Raw genomic sequence first — 21,801 nt, 5'->3', positions numbered from 1 at the left:
GCAAGTAGCAGCGGAAGCACGAACACAAACGTCAAGATTCGCCGTTGGAGGGACTGTATCTGTGGATGCGAGCGCATCAAGAGTAGTCGTAGTCGATGACGAGAACCCTTCCATCGGGGCGTCGCTCCCGTAAGCCAGTTTCTTTAGGAGGTTACTTAGGGTTTGGAAGGCTTCTCCGGATGTGACCTCACTGTTATCCACTGAGGCGATTGTACATGAAACAAAACAAGAGAACCCAGGGAGTAAAGGAGAGCGGAGGGAGACAAGTGAGTAACGAAATGGGTCTTTGGTGGGCATTGTGGTGTCCCGCGTTGTCACTGGCGTGTCAACGGATCACCAACTAAGCGTAATCAGGTTGTCCTGATTTTCACATATATGTTGCCATCAGCATATATATGTAGTAACCAAAAGGGAAATATCTGTGATCTTGAAGGAGATATAAAATAAAAGATGTGAAATAATCACCACTGATTACAAAACTATATAAGTTGAACACTCAGGAATTGGAATAAAAAAAGTGGGAACTTCATTTTCCAAAATTTCATACAGGGTGTTAGAAGCTCAGTGTGAAGTATAACCGCTTCAAAATAAAAGTGGAAAACTATTACATCCTGTACCATCCTAAATTCATTCCTAATTCTTCTATATTTTCAAGACATCGCAGCGATTCTTTTATCTCCTTTTGTACACAATCACAATGTCTAAGCGTATAAATATCACTGCGTCCATTGTTATAAATGCACTTCAGTTTTTAAGGAATAACATAAATTACTACGGTTTTCTTAGTTGGCATTCCTTCGTTAGCCATTGAAATGTGTCTTACTAAAAACTTTACATATGGTAGATATACACTGAATAATAAAAATGGAAAAACACAAAATACATCAGACTGTAGCACATCTGAATAGTTCTGATGAATAATACAAATAATTATGCATATAAGCGCGCGCGCACACCCACACCCACACACACACACATTCTGGCAAGCAAAGACGACCATAAGTACTTAAAAATATTCACTTCTTCCAGCCTCTCAACCTTCACATTTACATTCAACCTGCCACCATCGTCATTCCTTGCACATATCATTTCATTTTTGCCCATATCTATTCTTAACTTTCTTTTTCTGCACACCCTATCAAACCCAGTCACCTACTCCTTGAGTCTCACTTCAAAATTAGCCACAAGCGCAGTGTCATCCGCAAACAACAACTAACTCATCAATCTCGCGTTTACTTCACTTAGCACCCCACTTATATATACGTTGTACAACCATGGTGACATCACATAACCCTGACGCATCCCCGCATTCACCTCAAACCATTCATTCTTAGGTTCCCGATTCTCACATAAATGAATTAAAAAGAGGCCCTACGTATTCACACCTGAAAACACAAAACCAGATTCTTTTTACACGGGACAAGGCATATGCAACTTGCATTTTCTTTATGTATGACTACAGATACTACTATAGGTAATTTGCATACCGTCTTACATAGTGCTTTACAAATGTAATATGGACTCTACAATGTATTGTGCCACAAATGTATTATATCACTTTGCTACGCATGCAACATAGTGAGGAATATTTCTTTTGCACTATCTAGATAATATACCATATATCTGATGTTATGTGCCAGGAGTCACACTGGAAGTGGCTGAGCATATGCATTCGCAACCATCTCTCTGTGGGAAAGAACATTGGTCCACTTCCCAAAGTTTAGCTTGGATAAGAATTTAAGCATGTGAAACAAAAGAAGACAAACATGTGCAACTAAAATCTTACAAATATAAACATACATCACACGGAGTGGGCAAAACCGCTGAAGGGCGTACTCCTCTCAATCGAACTGTACCTATGACTTATCTAAAAATAAAACAGTTTTAAGTAGTTCAGGAGGCTAAGGACATGGGTACTTGCTTACCACTCTCCTAAAGCTAATATATACATATAAGTACATGAATAGAATCGCCAGTGACGGCGATGTCAATCAAATAATTCCGACAGTCGTCCCCAGACTCGAACCGAGGCTTAGCAGAAGCAAAGCCGACGCTCTACCAACTGAGCTACCGATAGCTCAGTTGGTAGAACATCGGCTTTGCTTCTCCCAAGCCTCGGTTCGAGTCCGGGGACGACTGTCGGAATTATTTTATAAATATACATATAAATATATATGTATATATATATATATATATATATATAATATATATATATCCATTCATACATACGAATACACTATGTTATGTTAGAACGTTATGTTAAATACACATATGCACACACTCTATATTTTTCTAATAGCTATAGCTTTCTTTACATGGATGATGGTCCCCAAGCGCTCTAATCAAAATCAAGTTTCCTAGTCAAAAAAAAAAAAAAAAAAAAAAAAAAAAAAAAAAAAAAAAAAAAAAAAAAAAAAAAAAAAAAAAAAAAAAAACTGGGGGGTGGGGGAAAGAGAAGAACCGGGTTACTTTATTCTCTCCTCACGATGAATAACATGAACTTTCAAGTCTAACAAGCCACCCAAAATAAATAAATGAATAAATAAAAATACTTTAAGCCCTCACCTCTTCTTTGTGATAATGAATTTACCTTTCTTCTAAGAACTTCCTTATATTCACTTTACCCTCTATCACTCCACCTAGCTCCAATCCTTCTGAACATTTTTTTTTCCATTTCTGCAAAACTACTTTTGCTCCCTCCGTGATTTACAATTTCCATGCTTTCCTTTATTCCCACCAACCATCTCCCTTTCGGTTATCACTTCTCCTGATTTTCCTCTACTATTGTTGTATACACTCCCTTAGTAAGCCAGCCGTCCCCATTCCTCTCCACGTCTTAACCACCTCATCACAACTCTGCTCCCCTTTCCCTCCATATTTACTGTTTATGATTTCCTCGTATATCATTATTTACTTTCTTATACATTCTTCTCACGCCACACACACATACATACATACATATACCAAGGCTTTTTCCCCCTTACAAGGGAGGTAGCCAAAAAGGAAAAGGCATAAAATCATTCCCACCCATTCCATCCCTGAATACACTCCACACCCCTCCACCCTCCCTCTCCTCTTAGCACCTCCTGGATGACGGGTCATCCCTGCACCTTGTCCACTGCCCTGGGTCAGAAGCAGTGTCGCAAGACACAGCACATCCACAGCAAGGCCGCTTCATTAAATCGGCGACCCCCCCTCTCCGTCCCCCCATGCATAAAGGAGAAGACGGGGAGAAATCCCTTCGGGCTGCGTCAAAATTTGCTCACACATACTACCTCACCCCCCATTCCACCTTATGCATCACAACATCATCCATATACAACCATTCTCCATTCACCCCTGTCTTCTGTCCTCTCCTGTCCTTCCTCAACAGACATTCCCCTCTTCCCCAAAGCCCCCTTCACCCCATCCATCCACCTCATCCTAGGACGTCCCTTCATGTTCACTCCTTCCACATCTGCCTTCCATACCTCTTTTACTAGTCTTCCTTCACTCATTCTTTCCATGTGTCCAAACCATCCTAATACTCTTTCATCAACCCTATCTCCCAACCCCCTTTCCACCCCTGTTCTCCTCCTCACCTCCTCATTTCTCACTCTATCTAGCCTAGTAACCCCCATCATACTTCTCAGACACCTCATCTCAAACACATTCAAACTCCTTCTCTCTTCCTCTCTTATGTTCCATGTTTCTGCCCCATACAGTGCTGTTGGCACAATCACTCCTTCATATAGTCTCCTCTTAGCATCCATTCCCAAATTTCTATTCCTCATTACACTTTATAATCCACCAAGGCATTTACTCGCTTCTCTCAATCTACATTCTACCTCCACCTTCACTCAACCTTTTCCTGCCACATTTGCACCCAAGTATCTAAAACTATCCACTTCCTCCAGTCGCTCTTCCTTAATGCTCACTTCCAGACTACTGCCACTTTCACCCCTTGTACATCTCATCACCTTACTTTTACCCACATTTACTTCACCTTTCTTTTATCACACACTCTCCCAAAGTCTGTCACCAACTTCCTCAATCCCTCCTCCGATCCTGCCACAAGCGCAGTGTCGTCCGCAAACAACAACTGGCTCACCTTCCACTTTTCTCCATTTTCTTTAACCATCTCCAATCCCTGACCCACTACCCTTGCATTTACCTCTTGCACTACCCCCATCAATGTATAAGTTGAACAGCCAGGGCGACATAACGCATCCTTGACGAAGTCCCACCTTTACCTCGAACCACTCACTCTCTCCATTTCTAATCGTGACACAAGCTCTACTACTCTCATAAATACTCTTGACAGCTCCTAGAAGCTTTCCTCCTATCCCGTATATCCGCATAACCTCCCACAGTGTCTTTCTGTCTACCCTGTCGTAAGCCTTTTCCAGGTCCATAAAGGCCCAAAAAACATCCTTCCCCTTTCCTATAGCTTTCTCATATATCTGTCTTACCACAAAAATCTGATCTACACAACCTCTACCCATCCTAAATTCACACTGTTCCTCACCAATTACTCCCTCTGTTCCTCTCCTAATCCTCTCAATCAAGATCCTCCCATAAGCCTTCCCAACTTCACTTAACAAGCTAATCCCTCTGAAACTACTACATTCACACTTGTCCCCTTTTCCCACACACACACACTTTAAAGAATAACCAATTTGAAAACATAAGGAGTCTAATTTTACCGGAATGAGTTTCTAGTACTTCCCAAAGTCAATAATAGCCTAAATAAATTACACAAAATCTCTCTCTCTTTTTTATTTTTTTATTTATTGAAATTTTAAATCACTAATCCTATCCCTAAAACGTCGTCTGCTTCAGTCATTCTCCCAAAACCTACTCGTAGCGCCATCTACTACGCATTGACGTCATCAGTTGTATTCATTCTTCGTGCATTGTCATTATGTTTAATAAATAGTGATCGTGTCAAGTGCCGCGGGCTAGTAGATATCAAATTTAGGAATTATGAAAATGAAGAAAGAACTAATGAGGAGAATACACGATTTGAATGGAAAGAATAGGGGAAAACAGACGGAGAATAATAATATATCAATAACATATAGAGCTCATATATAGAACATACACGGTGAGCTAAATGATGGGGCTACATTCTCTTAAAGTAAAGCTAAATGGCATTTTTTTTAAAGCATATGTAAAATAAATGATAAGATATATTGTTTTTGGAAATGAAGATCAGATTTATTAGATATATAAGTTTAGAAAAAAAAACATGAGAAATAATAAGTGAATAAATATAACAAAAGGTAAAATAAAACAAAACAAGAGAGAAGATAGGATAATTAGGAAGACTGGGTGTTGTCAAGGCTTCTAACATCACTAATGATTATGTAATTCAAGTTACGTAAAACCATGTTCCCGAACAGGCAGACACAAACAGTAAAACTTCTTATTTTTCTAATTGCATTTTTTCTGGTTAAAAAAAAAAAAAAAAAAAAAAAAGGCCGACTGACTAAACAATATATGAAACTGCAATTTTCTTTTATATGACCTATATTGGAACTTCATTCAGTTTTACGTCCACTATCATCACAGTTTAGTAGCTGGCAGAATAAAGGCGTGCAGTATAGGAATAAACGCAAAAACACGTCATATGCTTAAACAAATTGGTAAATTCTTAGCGATACTTGTAGTGAAATTTTCTTTTTATATAGTGTATAAACAATCTAAAATAACGTATAAAAATTGTGTGCAGAATAATTAGTTTTATATAGTTGTAACAAATCACCATAACCAAACTTTTTATTGGCACACTTGGCCCGAGATATGTATATGTATATATATATATATATATATATATATATATATATATATATATATATATATATATATATATATATATATATATATATCTGTATTAAGTTGTAGCCATCATTGTTTACAAAGCTTGTGGCATCTAGGAGGCATAGTGTGAAAGTGCTGCAGGATTGTGAGAGAGCACATTTAAAAAATATTGAATGCGCCATGTATACTGCCCTTGCTTTCTTGAGTGCCCAAAGACAGCATTGCAGAACCAACATGCACACAGGTAAGCACCAATGATGCACCAATATGAAAACTTCTTCAGAGAGATATTCCGGTTCAAATTGATAGCCCATAACTATGCCGTCTATCCACACATCTTGGCTGTTGTCAGATATATTTAGGGAGTCGAGACTACCCCTCCCCCCCCCAAAAAAAAAAAAAAACACTCAATATCGCTGAAGGAATTGTTTGTTTTGCTACAGGACGCTTGGGTTGGTACATAACTCATGACGTCATAAGAAATAATACTAAGAGATGGCGCTGTATGCTGTGTTTTAGAATTCAGATTAGCAGACGACGAATATTTTTGTCAAAAAGTCCCTCAAATAATACTTTTGAGATATTTGTTTTAAACATGGTTCTCGTGAAAACAAAACATTCAATTCCCAACGTTTTCATCTTATTCCATAGCATCATACCTAGTTTCCATAAACCACTTTCATAAAACAGCATTTAATCTCCTATTTCTCTTCCACTCCCACATTTCCTCTGATTGGGATCTTTCCCAACCTCCATACTTATGTGAAACAACTACCTTCCTTTTATCCATTCCTCTATTTACTACTATATATTTTTTAACTTATCCCTCATTCTTCTGTCCCGTCCCTTCCGTTTACATTGCTGGCAGTCCTATTAATCCTTTTGTTAGGATGAATTTACTAATACAACACATGCTACAGTTAAACACTTCTACCTAAAGAGGTCTATGGGAGGTCCTAGATAATATACCGTATGTCTGAGCAGAGAGAGTGGTAACAAGTGGAGTTCCACAGGGCTAGGTACTGGCACGGGCCATATTCCTTATATACATAAATGACGTACAAGAAGAAATACACAGTGTTTATACGTGGCACATGTCTAGAGTCAGTAACGTTCCCTAGATATAAACACATCTAGTTTTGCAATACTGTCTATGTTGTTAGATATGTGATGTTATAGGGAAGCTAAATGTAATAAATGGAAATACTAAAATTCGACCAATAGTTACATATTCTGAGTTTTACATTTTGCACAAGGTTTCGAAATTCTATACGGAAATGAGCTTGGAGAACAGCCAGGATCTAAATTCGGATACTCCAATAACCATTATCTCCAGGCAATGAATCAACTAATAAAGAACGCCACAGAATGCAATAAATTTTTAGATTTAGTTTTGTATATTGCGAAAAGGCCTCTAACACAGAAAACAAACGGCGACATTTAGCTTCATACGCACACGAGGTGCAAACGAACACATTGCAAGGGTTTCACAGACCATTTACGGAAAATACATTACTGTAATTCGACTACATTAGAAGAAGAAGAAAAAGAAAAAGAAGAAGAAGAAAGGAGTACCACAAGGCGATAGAATTTCACCCAAGCTATTTATGGTTTGTCTTAATGAAGTTTTCAGAAAGTTGATGTGGGAAGCAAAAGGCCTGAACCTTAATGAGAAATATCTAAATTACTTGAGGCTTCCGGATGTCAAATATTCGCATTTCAGACACAGCAAAGGACTTGTACGATATGTTTAGTGATCTCAACAAGGAAATTCAAATTGGGTTTCAAGATCAATAAGATTAAAACCAACGTAATGTTCAACTGTTAAGTTCAAAGTAAAACATTTATAATTGATGATGAGAATCCTGAAAAGTTGAAGGTTATTTATTTGAGTCAAATACTGAAATTGACTAATAATCATGAAAGTGAAATGAGGAGATGTCGATTACAATTGGTTGGAAAATATTTGGTAAATATAGGAACTTCGTAAGACGCTTTATACCTGCAAATCTAAAACGCGAATTTTACAATTAGTGTACAATACCAGCTATGATCTATGAATGGCTGGGACATTCAGAAAGAATGGAATAAAAAATGACTTGTAAGGGGATGCTGGGAGTGGATATCGGTCGGAAGAAGACCACGAGGAATACCGAGAGAGACATGGGAAGAAATTGTTGAAGAAGCCCACAGTAGACACGACTTGCCCAACATCGAAACTCTGAGGATGGAAGGGGTCATCCATGATAGAGCCAGATGGAGGAACATGCTGGGACCACTGACAGGCGTAACGCCTACTACTGGGAGCTGAAGTGGTAGTAATAGTAACAAAGCTAAGGAATCCACAGGGGGGGGGGGTAATGGAGAGATGAATGCAGAGAAATAATACCGAAGGGAAGAGAGCAAGATAGGCAAAAGAAAAGAATGGAGTGAAATATACTATAGAGGCAACAGTGGGGAAGAGGTAGATTTGGGCAAGAAAGACAGCCAGAAATGATGATGGCAGAAGGAGGAAGTCTATTACTGACTGGACGCAGGGTGATATGAAATGTGGAAGAGGAAGGACAGGCAGAAGATGCAAAGACGGGATGGAAATATGCAGAAGTGACGTGTTGAGGTTGGCGCATAAGTGCAGCTCACGGAAGAGCCACTGGGTTATTGGTTGGTTGATTGAAATTGTACACAACAAATTACATATGCATGACCGATACCTAGTGTATACAAAAAGATTAAAAATGCATTTTAACTGTAGAGGGACACTGTTCCGCTAATCCACCAACTGTTAATTAGTGAAAAAAAATTGACCGTTAGCGGATTAGCGTTTCCGTGTCACCTGAAAACGTTAACGGACCAATCACTTTCTGTTAAATTTAACTCTGTTATACACTTAAAGTCAGCTAACATTTCTTTATATGTCTTTAACCTTAGTTTCAACAAAAGGGCTGCAGATACATTACAGAACATACATGGAAGAGTGGATCGCATATACACAGATCTTAAGATAGCATAAGACATAGTACTATACAAAGACCACTGTAAAAACTAAACGGAATAATTGGAATTAAAACCCAACGTTAGGGTCGATGAGACTTCGAGGGTGAATGATGAGTACAACAATTCTCTGGAGTTCCACAGGGCTAGGTATTGTCACTGGCCATATTCCTTATATACATAAATGACGTACAAGAAGAAATACAGTGTGTTTATACGTGGCACATGTTCTTATAGAATATAGATGATACCGAGTAACAAAGACAAACATTAAATAGATCAACAGAAACCTTACAAGAAGAATTAGATCAAATGTATGGCAGCAGCTAAGATATATCTTTAATCTAATGCCAGTTAATACAGTATAGTGTGATGCATATGGGAGGGTCAATATATCATTCAAAAGAGAGAATGGGAAATAAAGACAGAGGAGAAAGATATGAAAATAAATCATCATGGAGCTAGTTCTGACGGATAATATAATAATCATAAAAGGACATATGACAAAAAAAAATTGACCTTCAGTAACACTAACGAAGAGAGTAAGAAAATATAGAAATATCAATGGCAGTACATAAGAGCCAGCCTTGAGAAAACAGTGGAAAAAACTTACGCATATAGCTTGGAGAATCTCGGCTTGACACCACTGGAAGAAAGAAAAGAGAGGGGGCAATATGGTTACCTTGTACAAGTGAATTAAGGAACAGCATGACATAGATAAGAAAGAATATGTCACAGTATCAACACACAGGACAAAAGGATATAGAATTTAACATCAAATGGGCAAAAAAGATATTGAGAAGTTTAGTTTTTTCGAAAAGAATGAAACATAAGATTAACTGCCAGGTGGAAGAAAAGAAAAGAAAGGCAATATGGCTATCTTGCACAAATGAATTAAGAGAAAACGAGTCGCAGATAAAAAGAAATGTCACGAAATGAACAGATAGGACAAAAGAATATAAACTGAAGCTTAAAGAATACGGAAAAACAAGCAAAAAAGATTTTAAGTTTATCTTCCCAAATGAAACAAAATACCCTCTGAAGAGATAGAAGTCTTGACCATGTACAAATTTACGATTAACTATGACGGTTAAAAACAAATATAAGAAATGAATACAGATATACTAAAATCTGAGAAAAGCTGATGCACATACACACACACACACACACACACACATTTATCAACCACAATTCATTTTAATTCTAAGTCATCAACATTGAGGAACACAATGGAGGCATACATGCGGAAATTGATACGTGGTTAAGCTAAGGACTCGAATCCCCGCTAACACTTAACAAGATAGTGCAATGGGCTAAGTCACTGTTATGTTCCTCGATGATGATGGCTTAGAATTAGAGTGAATTATGGTTGATAAATGTAAATCTGTTCGCTGGGATCCATTCAGTGTTGTACATGTATATATATATATATATATATATATATATATATATATATATATATATATATATATATATATATATATATATTGTATATATATATATATTGTATATATATTGTATATATATATATATATATATATATATATATATATATATATATATATGGGGGGAAAGCACAATTGCATGCTCATTCACTCATACATACTGTACATACACATACAGCCTCAAAACTTCGCACAGTAACACATTACAAAACAGGCAAAAAATATCATCGGCACATATGAAATATACTCACGAAAACAAACGTATGATAAGGTGATATACCTTAAAGGGATGAAAATTCAACAGATCAAGTGAAGTCTTAGTTGAGATATACAACAGCCGCAACAAAGCAACTTGTATTTTTCCCCGACCGCTTACTAACTTGAGGCAGACGTAGATCTCTGGCATTCCGGCAATTAAAGTATCATAGTACTAATATGCGTCTTTTTTTTTCAAAGACTTTTTTTTAATACTTCAACATTTTCTAACTTAAAGCGGTGTCTTACTTTAACAAAAATTAATATATGCCGCATGATCTGTAGCGATCGTCATTGTTCCATTTCACTGTCAACTTTATATTCACAATATATACCAATATCATCAATGGCTAAGGAACTTTTACACTTGCGGCATATTTATTGTGTACCTTGTTAGAAAACCTATCTACAGAGCTGCATGGGTACGCTTGTATTCGCGAAGACTTCGAAACAGCGATAGGAATCTTATCAACCACAACGTGGTGGAGCGTTTTGTGGTGCTGTACCTGGTGACATTTGGTTAGTTTACCTACGCGACCGAACTAAAAGGTTAAATTTTGGTATTAGTGTTTAAATTAAAACCCACGATTTATAAGTACATTCCTGAGACACCTCGCCATTCTTCTGACTACCTCCTTCATGAATACATCGCTCATTCGGTCATTTTTTTTTTTCATCCAGCACCGATACAGTGGTGACATACAAAACTAACGAAAAGCGGCTGGCATGTTAATTACAGGACTGCAGAATTTTAAAGAATGATGGCATCAGAATCGAGAACATCTTTAGAACTAAAAATTTACCTAACATAAAACAATGTACTCAAGTTGTCAGGGTATGTATTTAACCTATGAGTAAATGGTGTACAGACTGCGGGGAGCCCACCAGGAAAGGACCTGACGCCAAAATCGTAATGCACACCTGGTTGGTCAGCGTGACCTGACGCTGAATTACTGGCCTGAATCACCCTAATGCATTATGATTTGGCATCAGGTCTGCGTCCTTTCCTGGTGGTCTGTAAAGTGAAAAAAAATAAAAGTTAACCACTTAGTCTTTGAGTGAAATCAACTTCCCTCGGATATTTCATCTAGTCAACACCTCTCAGGAATATATTCCATATCTTAGTGTTCTCTTAAATGATGCCAACACTGTTCTTGATTCGTTGTGAATATACTACAATATCCGCTATTTTCTGCTGCACTACCGGTTTGCATACTAGGCTCACTCGCTAGACCTGACCTCACTGTTCGCACAGGTCATAGCAGTAGGCTCGTAAATGTGTCTTGACGTGATGTACGGCTTATAGTTATGATTGTGTAGTTTGGTAGCTATAAGGTAATGGTTAATGAAGTATCTGGTGAAAGACTTGCAAGTTTCCGTGGGCGGTGGTGTGATCGTGATGTATGCTTGTTGACTTAAGTTATTTTGATTTGGGAATGTATAGGTCAGCAAGGTTTTGGCAGTAATGTTTGGTCTAAGTATGATTTGACAACATCCTGTGGTAGGTCTGTGGACCACGTGTCTTGCTTGTAACATATCGCATATGTGGTTAGTAATTGTTACAGTACTCAACGTCCGCACACGCCAAGTCAAAAGGTATGGTTGCCGTCCACATATGCCACGTCAAAAGGCTTGGCTACCGTACACACATAACACGTCAACAGTCTCTACTACCGTCCGCATAAACTTCGTCAGTGGGATTGGCTAACGCCCACATACTCCATGGATCAGATCACGTAGGTCAGACCACCCGCTTTCGTGAGAGAGTATTTTGTGGGAGAGGAAGAAAAATCCCCAAACACCACGTCAGGAGACTCAGCTCAGTCCGCAAACACCACGTCAACAGAATTAGATATCGTCCACACAGGCCACGTCAGGAGACTTGGTCCATTTGCACCACCATCCTTACCGCCCGCATAAGCTACGTTAGGGCAGTAGTATTAAGAAATATCAAGCGTACATAATGTGCATCGTTGTTTCATTTAAAACACATTCCTAGCCTGTGAAACTAAACTGTAAAGGCCAAATATAATAGAAAATATCAGAGGTAGTTTGCATGTCAGCGTTCAAACCTATTTACTTTTTTCTGTTGTTTGCTTCACATAAGGAGTGAAATGATATGTAACGGTTGTGTAATGCAGAATGACCAGCTCAGGCGATATAAAGAAGAAAATTTCTCAATAACGGTTGGTATGAGAAGGATGCAACATTCCCACAGTTTCAGATTCTCCTTCCGGCACTGCCATGAGTGAGAGGCGCTATGTAAGTAGCTTTTCAACCAGCCAGTGTTCAACAATTAGGTATATGACCATGTGCCCCTTTGCTCTTGGCAATAGTTTTGTTTCACTGGATATGAAGCAGCTCTCCATGCTGCGTGGATATATAAGTATCGAACGACAGAACAGTAAATGGTATTGCAAACTCGTATGACCACGGGGCTGTGGGATTGGTAAGTATACCCAAACCACCGGAGATCACAAGCAAATGAACACGTTATTATTTCTCTTGCACAACCATCTTCGAATCTACCTTCCTTTTCCAACCTGTACATTACGCTAACCTCAGTTTCGTCCCTTTAAGTGCATGGTCCACTACCTTTCCTGAATTCCTTCACCATATATGCATTCAAAATATTTTCTTTCTGTCAGCTATACTATGGTCAACCGATGTAAACTTATTATTTTTTTATGGCATTGCGTAATCATGTATCAGTTTATTTTCGACCTAGTCACGGAGTCCTCGGTTTACGCCGGCCTCGACCACCGTCGCTTCGAGATTACAACGCTGGCAGGTTTGTCCCTGCACAGTCCCCTTTGGTTGTTCTTATAATAATACAAAGAACTAGGTAGTGAGCGCGTCAGAGGAAAACGTCGTCATGCGACGATAGATCGTGGAAGGAAACGCAATTTTGGATTAGGCTACTATTAGTCATTCGCTCTCGTTTGTGTTTTTTTTTTTTTTTAACTTTTCCTCTTCGTTATGGCGTCCAAGCGCAAGGGTGACTCTTATAATGGTAGTACACTGAAGAAAATGAAAACAATCACAATAGAAAGTGCTCACTTAAGCTGGCTCCGACCTACGTCAAAAATAGGTTTACGACGCTGCGTAGTAACGGAAATCCGTCGTAACTCGAGTACCCTCTGTATTCTGTGTTGTCTAATCACACGCCTGCTATATCTGCCTCTCATTATCATGTGTTTTGTCTTCCACTTGAACCGATTTGTGACGCCTACTCTCACTTGATTACTTGCTTATCAATTCATGGCTCCGCCTTCTGCCACTCTCTGTTTCCTAGGCTCTACTCACCTCAACATAATCTGAAATCTCTCATTTACTTTTCTGTCTTCTTTCATGATCACAATTTTTTCAGATCACTCTTGCCAGGGTTCACCAAGCCACTATGTATGCGCAGTGCAATTTTACGATCACTGGTCACTGTATGTAGACAATGCGATAAAACACTGATATGTACCAAGGTAAAGACGCATTTTATTGTATGTATTTATACATGTGTACTGGAATAGGCATGTTCATACATATGTTGTATTTGTGTACTTAGGGGCCAGAGACATAAAACAATAAAAACATTTGATTGTATTTATTCATACATATCGGAATAGGCACACACTTAGTAATCATACATCTAAAATTTATATTTATAAATTCATACATATATCTATGTATAAGCATTTATTTCTTAATTGTTTTCTGCTAAAAAGAGCCACATCACATTTGGCAAGTTAATCTATATAAAGTCTTCTATATCAAATCACTCTAATCAAACTTGCTATCAACCTCAACTATATGGACCCGTAAATAGTATCTGAACGTGTCCCAAAAAAGTATTCGTTTATATTAAGATAGGTATTCAATCTGTATAAAATGTTTTTCCTAATATGAATGAGCATACAAGTAACCTATGCGGTTACTGTTATATAATCTATTGAACACTGTTTTATGATTATTGTTAATGTACACAGAAGTGCTTTTCCATTCTATTCTAATTTTTTATCAGCACCGAGGAAGACAATATCTAATGAAAATGGACAGCTAAAAGCACTGTAAAATATTTATATCATGAAAGCCCACATGAAGCATGGGTGTTAAGAGACATTCAGATATTTGGATATCAATATACAACATATATTGTATATTGATATTTACATATAGATTTCTACATTTAGTGCATAGTATGCAGTGACTGCAAAGTTTTGATAACTAATACAGTCACCTGGCAGTCTTAGCACTGTCATACTAAATACAACCTAGTCAATGGACAACTCCTGACAATATAAAAGGATTAAGGATAAAGTGTATAAGTAAAGTACACATGGATGAACAGCCTATACTGTATATGAACAATTTTACGACTGCGTTCATATTAGCTCACCAAGAGCTCCCCAAACGATTCCTGTTTACTGGCTACTTTATCCAGATGCATTTATTGAAAAACTCAAAACTGATCATTAATTCACCATAAACACATTCACATACAAGCTGGATATATTTAGATGTATGATTACAAATGTCTATTTATTCTGACAGGTAAAGAAAACAATAAAATGTTCTTATTGTTCTGTCTCTGACCCTTATCCGTACACAGTAGGCTTATATGCATAAACATGTAATTAAATGCAAGCCTCCCTTCTATTCCGATATATATATATTTATATAGATATAAATATAGATATAAATACATGCAATAAAATGTGTATTATGATATCTTGTAACAATGTTAACTTCATCTCAGTACACGTGCGCTATTACTTGACACGGCCTAACGAAGATGAGCTTGGAAACAAATTCCAAACATACCCCCTCTCATCAACCATTCAATGCTCATTTTCATTTTCGTACACACAAATCCAAATCACTCACATTCATAGCCACTCCCACTCCCACCAAAACTACTTAGTGACTTCTATTCCATTAACCTATCCACTCATTCTCTGACTCGCTGAATTCTTCGGCATATCTATTCTGCTCTCTTCCACACTTTCCGTTTTGTTTTTCTTTTACTAGCAGCAAATGTATATATTAGTCTTTAAAATTTCAATACATCTAAAAATATCTCACTTTCTAATTATATAACTTTATTCCATAATGTTGTTTCACCTTTCTAAATCACCATCTTCCCACATTTGCTCTACCCTCCTACTCTTCTTTAATTCACAATAGTTTAGGAACATCCACTTCAATACGAGTCGAATTTTTTCGTGCACCATCGGCTGGCTGATGTACGATGATGCGATGATGCATCACAACACTCGCGTTATAAAATATACTTTTTCACCCTAAATGTTAATAACCACAAAAAAACGAGGTCAAGCCTGTTCACAGAATACGGGGATCACTCACCTACAAATACAAAATAAATATAATCAAGACGCCCATACCGGCATCCTCGTATGCACACTCGCACCTCATGACGCCGACATTGGCATCATAGTATGGAAAGGGAACACTACAATAGCCTACCTCATCTAGATTTAAGTATACACACGCACAAATTGGAAACACGAAGACAAGTCTACATGAGCTTAGCTCTTATCCTGTATATCACAAGCAGGTAAACACAATTCTGTAAAATACACACAAAGCGGCGTGGTGAAACGATGCCCTGGAGGAAAGCTTTTCTCTTCTCTTTTAGCTGTCATGGGATATTTCAGCCTAATATAAAAGCAGGAAAAGAACAACGACATGGGGTCCAAAATATGACAAGGATTAATAATCATAGTATGAATGAAAGTAGGGGAAATTGAGATGGAAAGTGTAAATCTTGAGGGGGATGGGTCAAAGGAATGCAAGATAATCTTAGATCAAATCGATGATTGGTCAAACGTTTCAGTTGTGTTGAAGAAAAGAATAAAGCTTTTACTTAAGATGGAGCTGAAGCAGACAAAAAATTACCCAAGGTCATCAATCAGACACAAATGCATCTTGAAGTTTTGAGAACTTTAGCTTGAACACAAGAATCCAAGTTCCAGCCAAAAATAAAGCTACGCTTATTGCTGAGTAGAAATCAGAAACTGATAAACTCACAAGAGAAAGCAAATAACCAGAAGAGGACAAGACTAAGATAGTAAATAAGCTGGAGGACATTGAAACTGAGGCTGAGTGAAGTGAAAAGAATATAAAAAATAATGGAGATGCAGAGAGGGTGAATAAAATTTCAAGAAGGGAAAAGAGTTAAATCAAGAGAGATCATGTACCAACTGAAGGGGGAATAATAGGAAAATGTAGAGGAAGATGTAGTAGACATAGGGAATTATATATTCATTTGTCAGGAATGCGAGAGGTGTTATAAAACTTTGTTTATTTTCATTATGTGCGTGTGTGTTTGTATATATATATATATATATATATATATATATATATATATATATATATATATATATATATATATATATATATATATATATATATATGCAGGAGTAACCACCAGGAAAAATAAATTTATGAAGCAAAGCACTTTCAAATAATTATATCTTCAGAGCTAATACAAAGAAGGAATTATGAAAGGAATTTGTACAAACCTTGGTTTGTACAAATTAGATAGTTATGTTTGCTAAGAAAAAACAAATTAATTGTAATATACCAGTTGTGACCAATGGTCCCATGATTGCTGGTTACCAGGATGGCAGTGAAGCCACATGTAGTTCTTCCATTACCTCTCCAAATTCCTTCTTCACTATGTCTCGTTCAGTAACATATTCTGTATGTTCTTCCTTTTGTAATTCCCTCTTTGTATAAGCACTGAAGATGTAATCATACAAAAGAGCTCTGCTTCATTAGCTTATTTTTCCTGGTGGTTACTCCACCAAATCTGAACACATGTTCAGTGTTTTTATTGTATATAATATAATAATATATATATATATATATATATATAATATATATATATATATATATATATATATATATATATATATATATATATATGCCTTTTCTTTCTTAAAAAAAAAAAAGGAGGTGCCAAGATAGGAGGGAGGGGGAGGGTGGAAGGGAGTGGAATATATGGGAAGTGAAATGGGTGGGCGTGATTTCTATGCCTTTTGCTTTTTGGCTACCCCCCCTGTGTAAGGGGGAAAAAGCCTTTGGTATATGTATGTATGTATATATATATATATATATATATATATATATATATATATAATATATGTATATATAAATATATATATATATATATATATGTATATGTACAAGGCCTATGAGAGGGGGGTCTAACCAGTACTTTGTTCCAGGGCCCAAGAGCTAGAAAGGCACCATAGCAACCACGTAATATCCATGCTACCTCGAAAACAAGCAATTTCTACTGGTCCCAGCCCGACATGCACTTACATTTACATACAAAAGCATCACTATACTTATAACACCACACTTCTTTTTATTTGTATTTATTATCAATTATTGTAGGCCTAGTTGTACAGACTGGACATCAAATCCACAATTTTGAGAAAAGTTTTACCTACCTTGGGACATGTTCCATGTTTCTGCCCCATACAGTGCTTTCAGCACAATCACTCCTTCATATAATTTCCTCTTAGTATCCATTCCCAAATATCTATTTCTCATTACACTTTCTAATCCCCCAAGGCATTTACTTGCTTCTCTCTTTCTACATTTTAACTCCACCTTCACTCCTCCCTTTCCTGCCACATTTGCACCCAAGTATCTAAAGCTATCAATTTCCGCCAGTCTCTCTCCCTTAATACTCACTTCCAATTTGTTGCCATCCTCCCCCCCTTGTACATATCATCTCACCTTACTTTTACCAACATTTATCTTCAATTTCCTTCTTTTGCACACCTTCCCAGACTCCATCACTGAGTTCCTTAATCCCTCCTCTGATCCTGCCACATGTGTAGTGTCATCAGCAAACAACAACTGGCTTATCTCCCACTTTTCTCCATATCCTTTAACCATCTCCAATTCCTGACCCATTACCCTTGCATTTACCTCTCACACCACCCCATCCATGTATAAATTGAACAGCCAAGGCAACATAACACATCCCTGACAAAGTCCCACCTTTACTTCAAACCATTCACTCTTTCCATTTCTAATTCTAACACAAGCTCTATTACTCTCATAAAAATTCTTGACTGGTCTTAACAGCTTTCCTCCTATCCCATATATCTGCAATACCTCCCACAGTGCCTTCCTGTCTACCCTGTCACAGGCCTTTTCCAAATCCATAAAGGCCCCAAAACATCCTTACCTTTTCCTAAAGCTTTCTCACATATCTGTCTTACCACAAAAATCTGATCTGCACAACCCTTACCTGTCCTAAACCCACACTGTTCCTCACCTATTACTCCCTCTTCTTCTCTCCTAATCCTCTCAATCAAAACCCTTCCATAAGCCTTCCCAACTACACTCAATAAGCTGATCCCTCTGAAACTACTACACTCACACTTGTCCCCTTTTTCCCTTGTAAAGTGGAACTATACAAGCACTCCTCCAGTCCTCCAGCACTCTACCCTCTTTTAAACAAACATTAAAGAACATCACCACCCAGTTCACCATCACTGTACCTCCCTTTTTTTAGACACTACACATGACACCCATCTAACCCAGGTACCTGCTTTCATCATCTTAATAATTGCTTTCACCTCATCTTTCCTTATTTCTCCTCTATTTTCCTCATTTATCACTGTCATTTTCTTAGCACTTCCCACTGCATCTACCTTTCCCTCCCTATCCTCCTTCACATTTAGCAACTCCATAAAGTACTCTGCCCATCTTCCTCTTATTGCCATCTCTTCAATTATCATCTCTCCATCTGCACCTTTTACATTTTCTTCTCTACTTGATTCGCCTCCTCTTCCTCTCTTAATTTCCTTCCAAAACACCTTTTTATTACTTTCAAAATTTTCTATCATACTCTTACCCCATTTCACATCTGCTCTCCTCTTTGCCTCCCTTATCTTATGCTTTACTTCTCTTCTCTTTTCTTTGTACCTCTCATATGATCCTCTCATCCTATTTTGTAACCAATCTGTGAAAACTCACTTCTCCTACAATCTTCTTTGCTTCATCATCCCACCACTCACTACCCTTCCTTCTATTTCCTCCTGTCCTCCTTGTTCCACACACCATCTTTGCACACCTTGTGACTCCCTCCTTGAAACATCCCTATTCCTCCTCCACTCCTAGTTCTACTCTATCCTTCACTCCCTCCCACTCTTCTCTCAGCTTCTTGTACTTCTCCTTTTCTTTCTCATTTAAGTAGTTTACTCTAAACCCCTACATACCTTCTGTCCTTTTCCTCTTATCTATCCTCCACTTTCAACTTACCTTCCACCAAAAAAATGATCTGATATTCCCCCACTCTTTCCCCTTAGAACATGTACATCCAAAACTCCTCCTACTCTTCTCCTGGTTACCACTTTATAGTCCATTAAAGCCCTACCTACCATCCTTTCATCCACCACCCTCTCCCATTTGTACTTATGCTTGACTTTCTTCCTAAACACTGTAAATGGAAGGGTGTAAGGAGTGAAGAGAGGATGAAGGAGAGAAGGGGTGGCTATACCAGTAAATGAAGAGATAGGAAAATGTGTGGTGGAGTGGAAGTAGGTTTCTTTAAGGTTAATGTGGATGAAGATGACACTGGGAAGAGGGATGTGGGTTTTTGTAAGTGCATATGGGCCTGGTAGTGAGATGAGTGTAGAGGAAAGGGAGGCTTTTTGGATAGATTTAAATGAGTGCATAGAGGGTTTAGGGAGAAAGGCCAATGTAGTGGTACTGAGAGATCTCAATGCTAGGGTAGGAGATGAACCAATAGATGGAGTGGTTGGGAAGTATGGAGTTTCAGGAAAAAATTGTAGTAGAGAGATGATGGTGATGTGTCTAGAGAGTTGGTGATAGCAAATACCGTGTTTAGGAAGAAAGGCAAGCATAAGTATATATATATATATATATATATATATATATATATATATATATATATATATATATATATATATATATATATATATATACTCATGTGATGTGTGCACATAATATATACACATATGTACATTATGCATATACCCATATGTGTTTGATGTCAAAAGTTATAACTAGTATTCTTTATTATGTGAAAAGTTATAAGTAGTATTCTTTATTAAGGATATATTGTTTTCATCTTCTTTATAGATGATGTTGAGAAATGAGTACAATAAAGCCTTGAAAATCTATATGAAAATATAGATGTTTCATAGTCTCCAAGTAGAATATATTATTTCATGGGTAGTAAGAAGGAAACATGAACAGCATAAAGCTAGAAAAATTGCATAATCATATATGGGAAGTGACTCCAATGCATATAGAAAAACAGGGGAAGTATTTAGTTTGGATAGATACAAGCTAAGAGATACACATTCACTGTGGCCAGAACCCACAGTAAACAAGACAACCAAGTTAGACAAGAAAACTAGCAAATAAGAAAAAATAATACTTGGATAAAGAGAGATACAAATGAGAAAGAATGAGCAAAAATAAAGGAGATTGTCAAGGAAACAAGAAAATATGGAGCATGAGATTCAAGTTTTCTGGAGAGTTTTAGATCAGGAACTATATGGAAAAAATAAAAGATAAAATGTTTGCAAAGAAATAATGCAAGGAGACTAAACTTGGCAAATGCTAATGTAGAGGATATATTTTCAGCCAAGTTAATATTCAACAACTACATGAAGAAAATGAATTTGCTATTTTGCTTAATCAAAACCAAACTATCAAATAATACATAAAATTGGAAAATACAGAGTACTGACTCTAGAAATGTGACAGAAAAGATAAAATCGAAGGTGGAATGATGACAGTAATGAAAATAATTCTGAATAAAGTGATATTGGAGAAGGAAGGCTGAGCCATTAACATATCTGATAATCATAAATCAGGAGAAAGAAAAAGATACTTCAAAGTAGCACATGTTCCTTTTCAGAGAAGGTATAGAATTAAGCTGAGTATCAAGAAACTTGATCAGAAATTACTTTTAACCTTAGAGAAACTATCAAAGTGACTTTAATTGTAAAGAAGTGAATTAAGAATAAAGATAAGGGGAAATAAAGATTCACTGGACAGTGCTGTTAGATGGAGCAATGGACAAGACAACAACCAACAGTGTCAAAGATATAACAAGAATAAGGGGAGACCGCATATCCCTGAGAATGGACTTCCTACTTACCTAAGGACCTGATATACTCACTCACTTCATTAGACATGACTAAATCATTAGAATATGTACTGAAAAATAAATAAAACAAAAACACCAGGGCCCAACAATTAATATCCAAGATTTTTTTTTTTTAGAAATAAGGAA

At 37.2% G+C, this 21,801-nt stretch overlaps 1 protein-coding gene across 8 annotated transcripts in view; it reads right to left on the bottom strand.

Moving 5' to 3' along the window:
- Positions 1-21,801, bottom strand: part of sif (guanine nucleotide exchange factor still life) — a 544,491-nt gene that overhangs the window by 188,416 nt on the left and 334,274 nt on the right. For 7 of the 8 annotated variants that reach the window (XM_076204845.1, XM_076204847.1, XM_076204849.1 and 4 more), the window contains one exon: positions 9,407-9,439. The exons of the other annotated variant lie outside the window; for it this stretch is intronic. In XM_076204845.1, coding sequence (XP_076060960.1) covers positions 9,407-9,439 — 33 coding nt within the window. The remainder of the gene's footprint in view (positions 1-9,406; positions 9,440-21,801) is intronic. 8 annotated transcript variants of the gene reach the window in all.

Source organism: Oratosquilla oratoria, chromosome 21 (assembly GCF_046742065.1).
Source record: "Oratosquilla oratoria isolate Oo_2021 chromosome 21, ASM4674206v1, whole genome shotgun sequence".
Lineage (NCBI taxonomy): Eukaryota > Metazoa > Arthropoda > Malacostraca > Stomatopoda > Squillidae > Oratosquilla > Oratosquilla oratoria.
This window is presented reverse-complemented; position numbering and strand designations above follow the sequence as displayed.